Source organism: Moschus berezovskii, chromosome 23 (assembly GCF_049115385.1).
Source record: "Moschus berezovskii isolate FMDL1 chromosome 23, NW_MosBer_1.0, whole genome shotgun sequence".
In the NCBI taxonomy this organism is placed as follows: domain Eukaryota; kingdom Metazoa; phylum Chordata; class Mammalia; order Artiodactyla; family Moschidae; genus Moschus; species Moschus berezovskii.
The window spans coordinates 23,997,717-24,018,426 of record NC_142482.1 but is presented as its reverse complement, the minus strand read 5'-3'; the positions used below and the strand labels follow the sequence as shown (position 1 = coordinate 24,018,426).

General features: G+C 37.3%; 1 protein-coding gene across 2 annotated transcripts in view; it reads right to left on the bottom strand.

Annotated features, from left to right (window-relative positions):
• Positions 1 to 20,710, bottom strand: part of ZFAND3 (zinc finger AN1-type containing 3) — a 338,795-nt gene that overhangs the window by 55,484 nt on the left and 262,601 nt on the right. Inside the window, exon 4 of one of the 2 annotated variants that reach the window (XM_055407255.2) lies at positions 1,690 to 1,755. The exons of the other annotated variant lie outside the window; for it this stretch is intronic. Within the exon in view, the coding sequence (XP_055263230.1) occupies positions 1,690 to 1,755 (66 nt within the window). The remainder of the gene's footprint in view (positions 1 to 1,689; positions 1,756 to 20,710) is intronic. 2 annotated transcript variants of the gene reach the window in all.

Here is a 20,710-nt window from a genome sequence, read left to right as displayed (position 1 = left end):
TATTGAAAAGCAGGCTTCAGGATCTAAAGGATGTATTCAAGTCCTAACTCTCTTACCAGCAATATTACCCCAGGAAATATATTTATATTTCTGAGTGCCTGTCTTTGTTAACTGTAAAAGAGGAATAACTATCATGTAGAATTGTTATGAAGATTAAATATGCATGCATGTAAAGAATATTGAATGGTGCCTGGTAATGCAGTTAGCATGCAATAAATGGTATTATCTTTAGATACACAAAATAGTATGACAACAGAAAGGATAAAACAGATCTGCCAAGAAGATGAAGGACACAAATACAAGATATTCAGGAAGGGTTCCTAGTAGGGTTGCAGTGTCTAAGCTGAGCACGCAGTCTCTTTCCTAAATCCTCAGGAAGACCCAATAGGCTCGAGACTCATTCCGTAATGTGACTTGAACACCTTGGTAGTGCTAACAGTAAGCCCTGTCCTGAGGGCAAGATTGGAAGGAAAAAACAAAGACCAAAGTATACCATGTGTGTGAAACACTGGACCTGAAATCAAAGGGCTCTGCAAGTTTTTCAGGCTTCTGGCTGGGGTCGGTATGAAGATGGTGCTCAACTTCCCACTGGTCAAAGCAGGACAGTCGCTCTCACTCCAGGGCACAGTTCTATTCTGTCTCAATCAGGAACTACCCAGCGGAGCTTGGGGACTGGACACAGGAGGGATGGAGCAGGTCAGGACTATCTCAGCCCTGCCGCAAACTGGTCATTGCGAACAAGAGAATAAAATTAACTTCTTCAGCATGCAATGCCGAGACTGAACGCTTCTGACACCAAGCACAGACAGGCCTGCTTGAGTTTTTAACATCAAAACCATGAGCACTTAAAGGGGCTGGGGTTTCAGGGTAAGTCTGTACACAGAGATGGTTTGTGCTATTTCCACCAGGGAGTTAAAAGGACTTTTTAAGTTATGAAAAATACTCTGACTTTGACCTTTAGAGAAACAATATGATTATTTTGACTCTTTCAAATATAATCCTTAAGATACTTTAAATAGCAAGCAGCATTACTTAAAAAGGCAAATACTGTTGAAAATAAATTAAGCTACAGGGTAAGGGAGCAACAGGCATTATGAGCGCTCTTTAGAGAACTACAAGATTCATGACTTCATGCTTAATAAAAATGTCACAGATGCACAAAGATCTCTGGGATACTCCATGTATCTGAAAAGAATGATTTCAGTACACGCCATGGCTTTAACATGAATGAAAGGAAATGATTTTCTAAAACTATTAAGATACTATACTAGGCAGTTAAGCGGATTACCTGTACTCTATTTACCCTTCAGTCACATAATTTAAGTAATTTTTTTTTAGTAGGCCCGCAACTTACATGAATTAGCCACAAGCTATACTAGGCATTGATTTGCATTTTCTGTATGGTTTAGATCTTAATAACATCCTTCAGACATTAGGAAGTAGGTACATTTTGATGTCCACCTTCTTGGTTCTAGCTGCCAGCATTAACTCAGCCAAATTTGACCTCCAAGAGCACCACTCTGACCTCAGCTCACACTCCACTCCCAATACTAAGCACATAACACATCACTTCACAAATGATGGAAGAAATCAGAGAGTACCCTGACAAGGACACCACATTAAAACCAGCAGCTAATGCCCGTGAATAATTCCAGTAAGAATGAATCCAGGTAAGAATGATGTACGTACCTGTCCCACAGGATCTTTTGGTTGGTGTGATTAACGAGACATGAGCTGTATCTGTGCATGGCCCACCTAGAAACAGAAAGGCAGGCACAAGAGTCAGTTCATATCCTCTGCGTTCCCAGAGAGGCTGTCCTGGATAAAGAGAAACCTAAAATGGAAGGGATCAGCCTGTAAACATGCATAAAGAGGAGCAGTAGGGAAAGATGAAGATGGTGATGGTGGGGGGGTGGGGGTTAATTTTTAGTTCAGCAATTCAGCTAAAGGTCCATATTCTTTCTATATCATAACATAGTTTTCATTAAAAAAAAAAAAAGAACTCAAATCTCACATAACATTAAGACAGTAAAGAACAAAATTTTAACTAGAATTCTGATATGGGTAAATTACCCATAATTTGGGGAGATGAATTTTCCACACAGTACTAAGCAGGAGTCTCCTTCTTAGGTTTATCTCAGTGATCACCTCACCTTTGAATTTACTGCAAAACTGGCCTTATTTAAAGTAGGCGGGGAATGTCCCTAAAGAACAAACTACTTATCAGAAAAAATAAGGATCATTTTAATATTTAAAGACAGCACTGCTAACCAAGAAAGAATATCTAGTTTAATTATAAAAATATGACACAAAGAGGGCCTTCATGGAATTTTCGTGGCCCAGGGAGCTGATGGATAGGTATAATTCAAGAGTATGAGAGACACAGTCAGTCAGTAGGTGAAGACTTGAAACGCAACCATTTCATTCTACAGAATTAGGACCGCAAACAAACTGTTAAGCTGATATTGATATATACTCTAACACCCTACTTCTGAAATAGGAAGTTACCTTATAAACTTGAAGACCAGAGGTTTTTGACATACACTGGGTGAGGCAATAGTGATGACCATTAAGGAATGGGACACACAAGCAAATGTTACATAAGTATTTTGACAAGTCTCTACAGGTGACTAGAATGAAGGAAAACATGATTATTTAGCATAACTGTTTATCACCTATGGGGCTTCCCTGCTAGGGCAGCGGCAAAGAATCCAACTGCCAATGCAGGAGACGCGGGTTCAATCCCTGGGTCAGGAAGATCTCCTGGAGAAGGAAATGGCAACTCACTCCAGTATTCTTGCCTGGAAAATTCCATGGACAGAGGAGCCTGGCAGGCAATAGTCCTTGGGGTCGCAAAGAATCGGACATGACTTAGTGACTAAACAACAACAACATGTCATCTATGACCAGACTTCCTATCACTGAACTTAGTCATCAAAAAAGAAGGAAATGAGAGAGCTCAGAGTTTGTGCCACCAAGATCCATGGATTTAGGATCCTAGATAGCCCACCAAAGAAGTTAATCATTAGTCTACTCTTTCCTATACCAAGGCCCAAAACAGCAGCAAACCTTAGTGGGTGTAAGGAGACACAGAGAGAAAACAGTAAAAGGCGGAAAAAACCAAGTAAGCATGTTGTTAATGTCAAAGCATCTAGCAAATACCTTGATGTGCCACCACAGGTTAGTCTCATGTTCAAGGGCTTATAATCTTGTTAGAAAGACAAAATGTGTGCACTTATACAAAGAATAATACATGACAGCAATAAACAGCTAGATGCAAAATGATCAAGTGCCAAAGACTATGGAACAAGTAATAAATGCTAAATGTAATCAGGAAGGATTATTCATCATTGGCCAGCATTACCTGGAAATACTTCTCAAGGATTTGAAAATGAGGCAAGAATAAATTAAAAGTTACAAAGACCAAAAGAAGAGGGCAAGAAAAACTGAGAAGTTTTCTACAAATGTCACAGTCAGCAGAGAAAGCTTAACATACTAAAATCCCAGAGGCCCAAACGAGCACTAGTGATACCAAAGTAAGCAACACGGAGGGACAGTCATTGCAAGGAAAACTAGCACAGACCCACAGCCTCAAAACCCACGGGGCACCAGCTCTGCAGCTCCGTAAAATGATACAGCCTCTGTCCCCAGGTGTGACTTTTTTTTGGCTTTTGTTTTTGTTCTTTTGTTAAATGAATAATTCTTATTTCAGAAAAAAAAGCAGTTAAGTCCTACAACTGCTTTTTTTTTTGGTCAGCTGTTTGTTTAATAAATTTATTTATTTTAATTGGAGGCTAATTACTTTACAATATTGTAGTGGTTTTGCCATACACTGACATGAATCCACCACAGGTGTACATGTGTTCCCATCCTGAACGCCCCTGCCACCTCCCTCCCCATCCCATCCCTCTGGGTCATTCCAGTTCAACAGCCCCGAGCACCCTGTCTCATGCATCGAACCTGGACTGGCAGTATGTTTCACATACGATATTATACATGTTTCAATGCTGTTCTCCCAAATCATCCCACCCTCGCCCTCTCCCACAGAGTCCAAAAGACTGTTCTATACATCTGTGTCTCTTTTGCTGTCTCACATACAGGGTTATCGTTACCATCTTTCTAAATTCCATATATATGTGTTAGTATACTGCATTGGTGTTTTCCTTTCTGACTTACTTCGCTCTGTGTAATAGGCTCCAGTTTCATCCACCTCACTAGAATTGACTCAAATGTATTCAAATGTATTCAAATGTACCACAGCTTTCTTATCCATTCGTCTGCTGATGGACATCTAGGGTGCTTCCATGTCCTGGCTATTATAAACAGTGCTGTGATGAACACTGGGGTACATGTGTCTCTTTCAATTCTGGTTTCCTTGGTGTGTATGCCCAGAAGTGCGATTGCTGGGTCATACGGCAGTTCTATTTCCAGTTTTTTAAGGAATCTCCACACTGTTCATAGTGGCTGTACTAGTTTGCATTCCCACCAACAGTGTAAGAGGGTTCCCTTTTCTCCACACCCTCTCCAACATTTATTGTTTGTAGACTTTTGGATAGCAGCCATTCTGACTGGTGTGAAATGGTACCTCATTCTGGTTTTGATTTGCATTTCTCTGATAATGAGTGATGTTGAGCATCTTTTTATGTGTTTGTTAGCCATTGGTATTTCTTCTTTGGAGAAATGTCTGTTTAGTTCTTTGGCCCACTTTTAGATTGGGTCATTTATTTTTCTGGAATTGAGCTGCAGGAGTTGCTTGTATATTTTTGAGATTAATTCTTGTCAGTAGATTCGTTTGCCATTATTTTCTCCCATTCTAAAGGCTGTCTTTTCACCTTGCTTATAGTTTCTTTGTTGTGCAAAAGCTTTCAAGTTTAATTAGGTCCCATTTGTTTTTGCTTTTATTTCCATTACTCTTGGAGGTAGGTCATAGAGAATCCTGCTGTGATTTATGTCAGAGAGTGTTTTGTCTATGTTTTCCTCTAGGAGTTTTATAGTTTCTAGTCTTACGTTTAGATCTTTAATCCATTTTGAGTTTATCTTTTGTATGGTGTTAGAAAGTGTTCTAGTTTCATTCCTTTACAAGTGGTTGACCAGTTTTCCCAGCACCACTTGTTAAAGAGATTGTCTTTTCTCCATTGTATATTCTTGCTTCCTTTGTCAAAGATAAGGTGTCCATAGGTGCATGGATTTATCTCTGGGCTTTCTATTTTGTTCCATTGATCTATATTTCTGTCTTTGTGTCAGGACCAAACTGTCTTGATGACTGTGGCTTTGTAGTATAGCCTGAAGTCAGGCAGGTTGATTCCTCCAGTTCCATTCTTCTTTCTCAAGATTGCTTTGGCTATTTGAGGTTTTTTGTATTTCCATACAAATTGTGAAATTATTTGTTCTAGTTCCATGAAAAATACCGTTGGTAGCTTGATAGGGATTGCATTGAATTTATAGATTGCTTTGGGTAGTATATTCATTTTCACTATATTGATTCTTCCAATCCATGAACATGGTATATTTCTCCATCTATTTGTGTCCTCTTTGATTTCTTTCATCGGTATTTTATAGTTTTCTATATATAGGTCTTTTGTTTCTTTAAGTAGATATATTCCTAAGTATTTTATTCTTTTAGTTGCAATGGTGAATGGAATTGTTCCCTTAATTTCTCTTTCTGTTTTCTCACTGTTAGTGTATAGGAATGCAAGGGATTTCTGTGTGTTGATTTTATATCCTGCAACTTTACTATATTCATTGATTAGCTCTAGGAATTTTTTGGTGGAGTCTTTAGGGTTTTCTGTGTAGAGGATCACGTCATCTGCAAACAGTGACAGTTTTACTTCTTTTCCAATCTGGATTCCTTTTATTTCTTTTTCTGCTCTGATTGCTGTGGCCAAAACTTCCAAAACTATGTTGAATAGTAGTGGTGAGGGTGGGCACCCTTGTCTTGTTCCTGACTTTAGGGGAAATGATTTCAAATTTTCAACATTGAGGATAATGTTTGCTGTGGGTTTGTCATATATAGCTTTTATTATGTTGAGGTATGCTCCTTCTATTCCTGCTTTCTGGAGGGTTTTTATCATAAATGGATGTTGAATTTTGTCAAAGGCTTTCTCTGCATCTATTGAGATAACCATATGGTTTTATCTTTCAATTTATTAATGTGGTATATTACATTGATTGATTCGCGGATATTGAAGAATCCTTGCATACCTGGGATAAAGTCCACTTGGTCATGATGTATGATCTTTTTAATATGTTGTTGGATTCTGTTTGCTAGAATTTTGTTAAGGATTTTTGCATCTATGTTCATCAGTGATGTTGGCCTGTAGTTTTCTTTTTTTGTGGCATCTTTGTCAGGTTTTGGTATTAGGGTGATGGTGGCCTCATAGAATGAGTTTGGAAGTTTACCATCCTCTGCAATTTTCTGGAAGAGTTTGAGTAAGATAGGTGTTAGCTCTTCCCTAAATTTCTGGTAGAATTCAGCTGTGAAGCCGTCTGGACCTGGGCTTTTGTTTGCTGGAAGATTTCTGATTACAGTTTCAATTTCCATGCTTGTGATGGGTCTGTTAAGATTTTCTATTTCTTCCTAGTTCAGTTTTGGAAAGTTGCACTTTTCTAAGAATTTGTCCATTTCTTCCAAGTTGTCCATTTTATTGGCATATAGTTCCTGATAGTAGTCTCTATGGTCCTTTGTATTTCTGTGTTATCTGTTGTGATTGCTCCATTTTCATTTCTAATTTTGTTGATTTGATTCTTCACCCTGGCTAATGATCTGTCAATTTTATCTATCTTCTCAAAGAACCAGCTTTTAGTTTTGTTGATTTTTGCTATGGTCTCTTTTGTTTCTTGTGCATTTATTTCTGCCTTAATTTTTAAGATTTCTTTCCTTCTACTAACTCTGGGGTTCTTCATTTCTTCCTTTTCTAGTTGCTCTAGGTGTAGAGTTAGGTTATTTAGTTGACTTTTTTCTTGTTTCTTGAGGTAAGCCTATATTGCTATGAACCTTCCCCTGCTTTTACAGTGTCCCATAGGTTTTGGGTTGTCTACAACTACTCTTTACTTAGTAACCCCAGATAAGTGATCCTTCAGTTCAGTTGCTCAGTCGTGTCTGACTCTTTGCCACCCCATGAATCACAGCACGCCAGGCCTCCCTGTCCATCACCAACTCCCGGAGTTCACTCAAACTCAGGTCCATCGAGTCAGTGATGCCATCCAGCCATCTCATTCTCTGCCGTCCCCTTCTCCTCCCACCCCCAATCCCTCCCAGCATCAGAGTCTTTTCCAGTGAGTCAACGCGTCGCATAAGGTGGCCAAAGTATTGGAGTTTCAGCTTTAGCATCAGTCCTTCCAATGAACACCCAGGATTGATCTCCCTTAGACTGGACTGGTTGGATCTCCTTGAAGTCCAAGGGACTCTCAAGAATCTTCTCCAGTACCACAGTTCAAAAGCATCAATTCTTCAGTGATCAGCTTTCTTCACAGTCCAACTCTCACATCCATACATCACCACTGGAAAAACCATAGCCTTGACTAGACGGACCTTTGTTGGCAAAGTAATGTCTCTACTTTTTAATATACTATCTAGGTTGGGTTTTGTCTTTTTTTTTTTTTAACAAAAACATGAGGATAGTAAAATTGCCCATAAACCACGAAGTTAATGAGATCATCTATACAAAAAAGACTTCACAAACTATAACGCTTTATGTTATGCATCTTCACCGTCTCTGCCATGAGGTTTTTATGAACCCAAGGGTCAAGACTCACTTTGTCATCTACTCTTGGGTCATGACTGTATTGGAGAAGGAAATAGTAACCCACTCCAGTATTCTTGCCTGGAGAATCCCATGGACAGAGGAACCTGGTGGGCTACAGTCCATGGGGTCACAAAGAGTTGGACATGACTGAAGTGACTTAGCAGCATGACTGTATGGACAAAGGGCACTTAACAATGTTCAGTAAGTGACCACTGCAAGCAACTTGATCAAATCAGGAGAGAAGTATACATTTTTTAAAAACTTTTCTTAATTGAGGTTTAACATAAAGAGAATGAAATACTAGAATGAAGTATACAAATCTTAAGTATATACCTTAAAGGGTTTTAAACACATATATACTTGTGCAACCACCACCAAATAAAAATACAGCAACATTTCTGGAATCCAGAAAGTTCAAGGGTACATTTTAAAAATACAGATTCCCAGATCTTGATTCTGGAAATTTCAATGCAACAGGCTGGCATAGGCACAGGAAGAGACTAATGTACATTTTTAAACCAGCTGAGCACAACGTACCTATTAACAGCCCAGTTAGTTCCAATCTCTGATAACACTAATTCCCAGCTCAATGTATGGCCAAGACCATTGAGTGAGCCACACAAAACACAAGGGTCAATAACAGCTTAACTAGCAGAATATTTGTTTAAAAGGACATGAAATAATTCATTTACTAAAATTGTTAAGAACAGAGAGAAACTAGTTTAATCAAAATCCCTGAAGAAATTTGGCTGGGACTCATGAATTAACTCTCCCATGTTTACAAATGCAATCTTTACCTCATCTGTAGGTTGAAGGTTTATCCTTTTGAAAATTCCTAATGAATGAATTTCTGTACGTTTTGGAAAATACACAAATAAGTTTAAGGCTACCTAGCATATCTCAACATGTATCATCATGAAAGTGTTCTCCAGAGAGCTTGTTAAACTAACAACCCAACCCAATGTATTCACTACATTACAGTAACGCACAAATAGAACCATAGTCGAGTCAAAACAAATTGACAGCAAGAGTAACCGGCAGTGATAATATATCCCTGCTTTGATAACTGGACAATATTATAAACACAGAGCTTGGAATTAAGTTCGGTCTGGCAGACTATAACCTATGAAAGTCTTTAAAATCCAGAACAGATGCATATGAGCAATGCACATATATTCTACACTAAGTGTGCTGTCATATAAAATTCCTATACTTTCAAATAAAAGGAGTAACCACAGGAGGTTACAATATCCACTCTTACACAATTAACTGCAAGTCAATTCTGTTACACTGAATTCAGGAAATTAAGGGATACTCACAGGGACCCTTTCCAGGTTTTGGTCCACAACAATAAAAATACAGCATTAGTCTCATGTGGGTATGGCAAACAAAGTAATTTTGAGAGTTGATGGTAAGGGTCAAACTCAGGGCATCTGTTCCGTAAGGGAATGGAGCTGGCTAATGTCTGCGAGGGTGGCTGGCATATGGTCTCATAAATCATTATAAATTCTGTTCCTATTTTTGGCCTCTTCCTTCCAAGCAGCAGGATGGGCAGAGCTAACACTTGAGCAAAACGAAGAAACCTTTTCAGGCCTGGGTTCTACAGGTAAACCTAGAGATGCTGTGTGTATTGGGATCAAGAGTGGAAGGTTGGGAAAATAAATGCATTTCTAAGCACAGGACCGGAGAAGGCAATGGCAAGCCACTCCAGTACTCTTGCCTAGAAAATCCCATGGATGGAGCAGCCTGGGAGGCTGCAGTCCGTGGGATCGCTAAGGGTCGGACATGACTGAGCAACTTCACTTTTTCACTTTCACACACTGGAGAAGGAAATGGCAACCCACTCCAGTGTTCTTGCCTGGAGAATCCCAGGGACGGGGGAGGCTGGTGGGCTTCCGTCTAGGGGGTCACACAGAGTCAGACATGACTGAAGTGACTTAGCAGTAGCAGCAGCAAGCACAAGACAGTTCACACCATTACCCTCTATCCTATATTCATAGCAAGTGAATTCGGAACAATGAGTTTTGGGTTGTTAAATATTAAAAATAAAATCAGACAATATCAAGATTAACTCACCTGAACTTTTTAGCCCATCACCATGAGTGTTTTCTGCTTTCTTTTGCTAAAGCAAAATTAAATGTGAACTTTTTCAATTTTCTTCATTATCTGAAGATACTTAATACTATCATTTTTCACTTGATATTATATTCAGAACTTTTTCCTAAGTTTCCACAATTCAGAGTCTGGAATTTGCATGTAAATAATGTCTGTGGTAGCTTGTGGCTCGTGACTAAGTCTGAATGCTCTATCTTGTCTTCTAGGGATGCTTCTATTCTTGTATCAAAAGTGTCATACATAATGCAGCACCATGGATCGCATTTGCAATTCCACATGAGAGCTATGAAATGAAATTCTTCAACTGTATTCCCAACAACCAGAAATCTTTATAGCCTAATGCAATAGGGCAGTGGATTTTCTTCAGGAGACTGTACTGATTTCAGCAGTGTAAAGTAAAAGACGGGTCAAATCTGCATATTAACTTCATTTGTAACCTGCAAAACCAGAAGGACTGAATAAAGGTATCCTGTCAACTATCAACTTTCACATTTCAAGCAGAAGTGGCAGGAATCTTAAATTTTCTTTTTCAGCCTCCTGTAGAGTTACTGGGCATGTCAAAAAACACTGCGCTTCCCATGGAGCAGTCAATCCCACTGACTGACTGTAGACTATGACTCAGGGAAAAGCCCAGAACACAAGCCGCATGTATGCTGGCCCATCATCTCAGGCACTCAAAAATCCAAGGCTGAGCAAATACAGAAAAACAGTACTTCTCCTTAACCTTGAATAGAGATCAACAATTTTCAAGAAAGGTCTTATTAAAACAGCTGTGATAAGTGGTTATTTTTGGCTCCTGATTCCACTAGTCCTCACTGGCTGCAGTTATACCCCATGCTAAACCACATCAATTAGGAATAATGGTCTGTCAAGGAGTCAGTCAGTTAAAAATTGCCAGAAGCTCAATAATCAAATATTCTGCTATCAGCTCTTTCACGGTAACTGCAAAACATTAAAACACAAAAATAGCCATTCTTTTTGTAGATTTATAACACTTCAATATTCCTGCTTAATTAACATGACATTTACATAACAGTATCTAATTAATTTCTAACTAAAGGCACTGTGGGCTAATTAGAAATGCATCATCCTTTTTTAACCAGCTTGTCAATTCCACTCTGTCATAATCTGGACATTGTTTACCTTTGCAACATCTCACTTTCCCAGGCTTGCTGTTCAAAAGGTGATTTCAGACAATAGAATTCAAGAGCTATAATTCTCTACCCACTCTAGAGATTCATATCTTATGGACTGTTTTTTTTTTTTGATGAGCCACTTAAAAAAATCTATGCAATGGAGATAGTGAAATAAACTCAACACTGTCTTCTGATGTGGCCATATTGTTAAGAATGCAGAAATCTTTTTAAAATATCCAAAGAATGTATATTCCTTCAGCAATAAAACATTTCTTTTATAAAAGCCTTCAAAACACACATGGAGACTTAAAAGAGTAAATCGTAAAACATGAATATTAGGGACAGATCAAGATGTACAAGAAAATAAGCCATCTCTTCAGAAAAGAAAACCCGATCCCGCTTTACCCTAAACCGGCAATTCTTGAACTGTTTTAATCAGAAAGGACACACCTAATCTGTCTACATAATTGAGTTTGAAAAGCACCATCGATTAAAAACAAGGATACATAAAGATATAACAAGTGGGAATCTAAGTTTACAGAAAATCCTCAGCCCAGATAATAGCCCTCCCACTTCTCCAAATGAAATTTCCAAATTAAAACATTTACAAAACTTGTTATAGAATCTAAGTGTTAATCTCTCAGAAGTTCTAACCCTAACTCACTGCGTGATCTCTCATACCATTTGGATCTGAATTAGACATTCATGAGCAGGGGATTTCCAAAGTGGGTAAGAAGCTGCTATGGTAGCTCCCTGTTCCGTTCATAAAAGGCCTCTCAACAAAATTTCATTATCACTCCACCCCCACTCTCTCAAATAATTGTAGCTGGGCAGTGTTGCAAATATTCTATGTATACATGTTTACGTAAGTGTGCTTATTAGCCTATTTGCACAATAGAAATAAAATTTAAAATTCTCCCACATCACCTTCCCCAGGGAACACCATGACAAGCAAAATGAAATCAGGAATACTTTGCATTTGCACAGCACTCAAAGACACTCGTACAGGAGCATGCATGGACATCCCTACGGGGTCTGTGGGATATGTTCTAGAAAAAATGCTCTCTTGACCCCAGCAATGGCCTTAATGGCATGAGCTTTTTTTTAGTGGCAAAGTTTTATGCATCTTGATACTCTAGCATATTAGCTGTTCAATATGTTTTTCACTAATGAATGCAAATGATTCAGGCCAAAATCAATTATCACACATACACAGCTATTCAGAAGGGAAACTGAACCATCAATAAACAGTTGACTTTCACCATATTTACATGTTTTAATCTAACATGGTAGTTCTTAAACATTTGCATCTTAGGATCTTTTTACACTTAAAACATGAAAGGCCTTTTGTTTATGTGGGTTATAGCTACTGATGCTTACCTTATTTGAAATTAAAACTGAAAAAATAATTGTAAATTTTCCTTTAAAATTCACAAAATAATTACACATAAACATAAAACATGTTTTTATGAAAAATACACATTTCTAAAAAATGAGAGCAGCCTTGCTTAAAGGAAGAAACCTAGGTTTTCACATTTGCATTCAATCTATTACAAGGCATCACTCATCTGAAACATATGAAGAAACACCGCCCTCACACAGATATATACTTGGAAAGGGGAGGGCCTCGTGGACATCATTAATGGGTCCTAGGTACCTCTACAGGTCCTTGGACCACACTTTGAGAACCACTGGTATAGAACAAAATGGGTTAATATAATTTGCAAGTTCTCCACGCTTTGTTCACATGCCAACTGACTTACTCTAGTCTTGCAAAGCCCAATCAATGCACTAGTACAAATAACAGTCAAAGGTTTGCGTATTCTCAACAAAGCATTAATATTTAAATAACTATTAAATATTTTGGTGTTATATTGTCGGGTTATAAAACCACCACCCCTGGAGGCTACTCTAGGTCCTTTGCAGTTCTACAAAAATTTTAGCATCAGTTTGTCAATTTAGCTACACACACAGACAGAGAAAGTACACTGCTGGGTTTATACTGAATCTTGAAACACAGAATGAGTGTATAAACTCGAACCCAAAACAATAAAGTAAATGGCAACAGGATCATCAGTCAGTTCAGTTATCATACTTATCAAAAATCACCTTAAACATAAATGGGTTGAACGCCCCAACCAAAAGACAAAGACTGGCTGAATGGACACAAAAACAAGACTCCATATATGTGTCTACAAGAGACCCACCTCAAAATGAGGGACACACACAGACTGAAAGTGAAGGGCTGGAAAAAGACATTCCACGCAAATAGAGACCAAAATAAAGCAGGAGTAGCAATACTCATATCAGATAAAATAGACTTTAAGACAAAGGCTGTGAAAAGAGACAAAGAAGGACACTACATAATGATCAAAGGATCAATCCAAGAAGATATAACAATTATAATATATATGCACCCAACATAGGAGCACCACAATATGTAAGGCAGATGCTAACATGTATGAAAGGGGAAATCAACAATAACACAATAATAGTGGGAGACTTTAATACCCCACTCACACCTATGGATAGATCAACTAAACAGAAAATTAACAAGGAAACACAAACGTTAAATGATACAATAGACCAGTTAGACCTAATAGATATCTATAGGACATTTCACCCCAAACAATGAATTTCACCTTCTTCTCAAGCACACACGGAACCTTCTCCAGGATAGATCACATCCTGGGCCATAAATCTAGCCTTGGTAAATTCGAAAAAATTTAAATCATTCCAAGCATCTTTTTTGACCACAGTGCAGTAAGACTAGATCTCAATTACAGGAGAAAAACTATTAAAAATTCCAACATATGGAGGCTGAACAACACACTGCTGAATAACGAACAAATCATAGAAGAAATCAAAAAAGAAATCAAAATATGCACAGAAATGAATGAAAATGAAAACACAGCAACCCAAAACCTGTGGGACACTGTAAAAGCAGTGCTAAGGGGAAGGTTCATAGCAATACAGGCACACCTCAAGAAACAAGAAAAAAGCCAACATTTTAAATAACCAAACTCTACACCTAAAGCAACTAGAAAAGGAAGAAATGAAGAACCTCAGGGTTAGTAGAAGGAAAGAAATCTTAAAAATTAGGGCATAAATAAATGCAAAAGAAACAAAAGAGACCATAACAAAAATCAAAAAAGCCAAAAGCTGGTTCTTTGAGAGGGTAAATAAAATTGACAAACCACTAGCCAGACTCATCAAGAAACAAAGGGAGAAAAACCAAATCGATAAAATTAGAAATGAAAAGGGAGAGATCACAACAGACAACACAGAAATACAAAGGATCATAAGAGACTACTATCAGCAACTATATGCCAATAAAATGGACAACTTGGAAGAAATGGACAAATTCGTAGAAAAGTACAACTTTCCAAAACTGAACCAGGAAGAAATAAAAAATCTTAACAGACCCATCACAAGCACGGAAATTGAAACTGTAATCAGAAATCTTCCAGCAAACAAAAGCCCAGGTCCAGACGGCTTCACAGCTGAATTCTACCAAAAATTTAGAGAAGAGCTAACATCTATCGTACTCAAACTCTTCCAGAAAATTGCAGAGGATGGTAAACTTCCAAACTCATTCTATGAGGCCAACATCACCCTAATACCAAAACCTGACAAAGATGCCACAAAAAAAGAGAACTACAGGCCAATATCACTGATACACATAGATGCAAAAATCCTTAACAAAATTCTAGCAATCAGAATCTAAAAACACATTAAAAAGATCAGACATCATGACCAAGTGGGCTTTATCCCAGGTATGCAAGGATTCTTCAATATCTGCAAATCAATCCATTTATTTTGAAACAACATGTTAACAACACTGAGTCTCCTGACCCATGAATCCATGAAGGCAAGGAATAGTAGAATAAACTCTACAATTATAACTTCAACCCAGGACATTCTATTTCTGCTACTTATGTAGGAAGAGTAAAACCATGTTTCATGTAACTCAAAGGTTCTGAGCAAGCAGTTAAATGTTTGATTTCAGTTTTCCAATGTGATCTCTTACCTAGAGCCCTTATAACCAAGAAAGAGCATCCCATGTATTAAGATACTCACACACACTGACCACCAATACTCCAAACTGTGATAAGGTCCAAGAGAAATGAACACTGAAATTCTTAAGACACCACTAGAAAGAATCCTTTTTTGAGAGGTCAGAACATCACCTGGTGATTGAAGTCAGTTCTATTTTTTGACACTTTTGTTTCTGTGACAAAGCATACTTAATATGGATATGAAATCAGGAGCTGTCACTTCTCCAATTTAGACTTCAGTTCTGACTATTTACAGGCTTAACTAAGGCCCAACTCAGATTTCTACATTTGCATTATACCATCAACGTGAGCATGAATCTCATAACATTAATGAAGAAACCACTCAGCATTACAAGAGCTTTTGTTTTTTGACATAATTTAGCTACCCAGAGTGTTTTCATCAATCTTGTCCTGTGTCTGCAAATGAAAGAATGCACTGCCATCTTCAGAAAAGTGACTTGTGCATGTTCTCCGTAAGCGGCTTCAGAAAAAATAGAAAAATACGTCTACTCAGGCCACAGGTATTGTCCCATGGGCATGTAAAAAGAATCTTGAATATAGGTACCCCTCTTCCCTGACTCGTGCTGAGTCTCTCCTATCAGTAGCTGTACCACAGCTGGCAAATGTGACAATGATCAAAAGGAACCGGAGTCAAACTTCTTTGTTTTGTAGAAATAAACACTAGCAGGTCTTACTAATAGGACCTTTCTTTGCAAACAATAGTTGAAAATGTCATAATCTGAATTATGTAAAGAAGTGTTTATACTGGTATTCTGGAATTTTAAAAATTCCTTACCAACATGGCATCCTATTGTTTATTAAATCTAAAGAATTACCCTTTTGACAGATCAAAAAGTGAAATGTTTTATGAAGTAACATAACATATGAACACAAAATGTAAAGTTATATGCAGTCATTTTTTGGCATGGGCAACTCTGAATTTTCAGAGAGTTCACAAACACCATCAAAATATATTCACTTAAGTTTAAAATAACACGCAGATAGATGCCCCTATAATAATATGGTATTTTTCCCTAGCCAAACACGCCTGTCATAATAAAACTTAGATTTAATTTAAAATCAGCACAGTGTCACGTATTACCTATATCTACACAAAATAAAAACAGTGTGACAGCTGCAAAGGGCTAAAGTTATGTGAAGTGTGGTTGTTCACGGTGACCTTTACTTTCACAGCCAAGTATAGAGCATTTCATTTAATAAGAACATTAAAAAATCTGCATTTGCAAAGAGGGGGCAGAGATGATGCTACTTCAAAACCTAGTATGAATATCAATAACTGTATAATCTCATTAAGTGCCTGAGGAAACCTTTATGGGAAACTAACCTTTCAGATTTGTGGGCTTCTTAAGGAATCCTTGAAAGACTGGAAGGACTGATGCTAAAGCTGAAACTCCAATACTTTGGCCACCTCATGCGAAGAGTTGACTCACTGGAAAAGACTCTGATGCTGGGAGGGATTGGGGGCGGGAGGAGAAGGGGACGACAGAGAATGAGATGGCTGGATGGCATCACCGACTCGATGGAGGTGAGTTTGAGTGAACTCCGGGAGTTGGTGATGGACAGGGAGGCCTGGCGTGCTGTGATTCGTGGGGTGGCAAAGTGTTGGACACAACTGAACTGAACTGAACTGAAAGTGTGCTACTATCTCTTGCAAAGGGGAAGTTTGAAGGGGGAAATTCAGGTGATAAAAGAAATACCTATCGGCAAAACTTGCTGTTTCACAACAAGCAGGGGGCTATTAGCACAGTTAAAAACAACAAAAAAGACAAGTCTCATTATTCTAAAAGCTCTGTTAAAAGAGATGACCTGTCACCACAACAAGAAAACCAAATTTCAAAATTAGGGAGGAAAACTGCCTTCCTGAGTTACTTCATCTTGAGGTTACTGAATGGCACAGAAAATAATAAAAAGAGTATTACATAGCTGCTCAAAATCCAGTTCAGGCAATACAAAGCCCCTCTTTAGTACATCAAAACACACAAGCATATGAATCTTCTCAAAAATAAAAAAAATAATAAACTTTTCTAAATATTTAAATCATTTCTGAATATTGCCTTGCTGGGTGTTATAGGGAAGAGCAAAGCAGAATAAAATCAAGTCTGCTAATTTTGAGTTTAGCCTCTAAACTGGTACAGAGATGACATTCTCATGTCAATGAGGTGACCACCACAATACGTCATTAACATGTTAAGGGAAGAAGTTAGGGATTCCTTGGAGGAAGCAAGTGTGGATGAAAGAGTTCTGAGGTAGGCTTCCACAAGCATGAATAAAAACGGCAATATGTGCTGCCATGGTGTCTTTGGGGGACAATAAGAATCTGGTTTCAGTTCAGAGCTAATATCACCGCTGGGAAAGGCAGGGGGGTCAAATACAATGAGGTTCCAGATTATATGGGGGAAGGATTTCTGATATAAGATTAAGAATCTGGATGATCAAATTTAGGCAGTGATGAGTCAGTGAAATAATTCCCTTTTTAACATAATATCAATAAGAGATTCATCTGACAAGTTTATGGACTAGGACAAGATTAGAAGCAAGAACAATCTAAAGATTATGGCTGGGCTTTCCCTGGTGGTCCATGGTTAAGACTGTGCTCCCAAAGCAGGGGCCCTGGGTTCAATCCCTGGTCAGAAAACTAGATCCCACATGCTGCAATTAAGACCTGGTGAAGCCAAAGAAAAAAATAAATATTTAAAAAATAAAGACTATGGCTGTAGTCCTATGAAAACACAATGGTGGCAATGACAACTTCCGAGATCTTTAATATTTCTCCACTGAGCTAACACTAGAGGAACACAAACAAAGACACATTAGGAAATATAAACAGCATGAGTGCAATTAAGAAAAAGATTTAAATTGTGAATACCTAAAGTTAAGAGCACCTTTAATAGAAGAAAATTTTAAAGTAAGAACAATATGTATAACTTCCCTCCAATAAATTTAAAAAATGTAAAGGAAATAGGTATTTTTATAATAATGCTGCCAAAACTGACTTTTAAATGAGGTCAGAAATATAAATAGTAAAATATCACATACCAAGCCAATCAGTTTTATGAATAAGTTCTTTAAGTTTTCAAAGAATAGATACATAATGCCAGAACATAAGACAAAAAGCTTGTGTTATGGCACAAGAAAAGATGAAAAACTTTCTGTGAGATTAATGCAACTAATACCTAAACTAGACAAGAATAGCATGCCCACCATATATAAGCACACACATACACAAAATTAACTCACTTATTAAAAACGTACAAAATCTAAAATAAAATTAGCATTTGAATTCATCAGTACTGAAAGACCTAAGAGAGTTTATCCAAGGAATGCAAAGGTGGTTTAACACTGGAAGTTTATTCAATTGAGGGATTACATATTAAAGGAGAAATCTATATGATCATCTGAAAAAGCATTTTATAAAATTCAATATTTCTGAGTTTAAAAAAATTAGTACACTACAAATAAGTTTCTTAACCTGATAAATAATATCTACAAGAAACCTTACATCACCTGGTTTATAATAGTAAAATATTAGAAACAGTCTGGAAAAAAAAGAGGAAATAATAATAGAGAATACTACATAGCAATTTGAGAAGAATTGGGCTGACCTGGAAAGATTTCTTACTATATTGTTAAGTAAGAAAGCAAGTTACAAAATCATATATATAGTACGTTCTCATTTGTATAAAGAAAACCTTGTATTTACGTACAAATGTATACAACTGCATATAAAAATAATATATAATCCAAAATAAATACACAGTGTAAATAAATATACTCTTCAAAGAGTTTGAGGCAAGGAGAAGGTGTGAAGGTATTAAGAGTATTTTCACCTTCTATTCTATATAAACCTGTCTTTGCTTTACTTGTATATTAAAAAAATAAAATTAAAACTTAAGAAGACAACAAAGTGGCCAGCAAATAAGCAATTTAAAAGTCCTGGTTTTGCTTTAATTTTGACTCATTTTTAGACTACAAAAACAGCCAGATGACACTAAAGTGCCTGAACAAGGTCTGATCCAGCTAACATTGTGGGATAGAAATAATTTCCATAAGAAAACACTGCTGAACTGCTCAAATCTTCCTGCATTTTGACCAGGATTCACTTAATGACTCCATACATTGAGTCCTAGTGAATTACAACCATTCAATTCAATATAGCATAAAACTGTACATTATCATACTGTACTGCAAAGTATCAATCTTTTTAGAACACAGCCCTAATAAAAACAGCATGTTTTATAGAATCAGCTTCAAGATAAATAAACGCACTGGAAAAAAATACCTTTAAATTAAAATCAAAAGAGACATTTAAATTTTCAGCATTCTTCATTATGGGAAAGAATTTCCCACTTTGAGACTATTATATATCAGAAAAGCTCCATCTGTTGTATAATTATATCTGATAAATGGCCTGATGCTCCAAGCTTCATTAGAGAAAAGGGAAGGGAAAGACACATACAGAGAGAACTGTAAATAAATCTCCTCACCATATTTCACTTAAAACCAGCCCAGCAGGAAGTCATAAAATATTTTTTAATAGGTAATATTTTCTAAATGTTCTACTAGAATAAGTCAGCTGGTTTTGCACACTATCTGGTCTTCAAGTAGGCATAGTCTGAAAAGAGAAAACTAGCTTAACTGAGCAATAATTAGAAATTTAATTGGTAAAAATAGACAAAAGTTCAGCCACTCGGTGGCAGTGATATTAATTTTCCAAGGGACTGCTTTGTCAGACAGGAATCAAGACTAGCAGCCAATGAAGCCCTATGCACGTTCAAAGACCCAAAGGCAGTTGAGCAAGGAAATCTGTTAAAATGCACCACCATTTTATTTTTTAAATGCCTGGGGAAGCTAGGCTATGACCAGGAACCAGTTTCCAAGGAAACAACAGAAATCTCTTTGTTTAACCAAATTAATTTAACCACAGATAAGAATGCTCTCAAATTTCTATTTTGGGAATCACTGTTATATTAAAGGAAAATCCAGCCAGCACTTGGAAATGAGGCTTTATTCATTAGAAGTCTTCACTAACATTCCGGTTAGTACAGTTCTCACTTTTTCTGTATATTTTCTTTTGGTTACAACAAAATCATCTCTTGTGTATATTAATATGTAGTAGAGAAAAACAGGGGAAAAAATTTTCAGCATTATGGATAATTAAAAAAGGCCCAGAGCTGACTTCTAGCCCTGTCATGTGACTCAAGGGAGGTCACCATTCATATCTTTTCCTCATCTGGAGAATAAGGAAGAGACTATGTGCCCTGCCTATGTTGCACACTGTCAGGACAGTCCCAGAAAAATGTCTGACAAAGGGCTCTGTAAAACGGGGGCTGACGAACCTTCTCTGCAAGGGACCACTGGGTCTCCGTAGTAACTACCCAATTCTGTTGTTAAAATGCAGAAACAGCAACAGGCAATACATAAATGAATGAGCATGGCTGTGTTCCATTAAAAATGTATTTAAGAACACTGGAATTTGAATTTCATATAATTTACACATGTTGTAAAATTACTGTTCTCTTGATCTTTTTCATTTAAAATCACTCTTAGCTCGTGGAACATATAAAAACAGGTGATGGGCCAATCTGGCCTGTGGGTTATAGTTTGCCAACTTCTCTCATAAACTATCGCTTTTTGT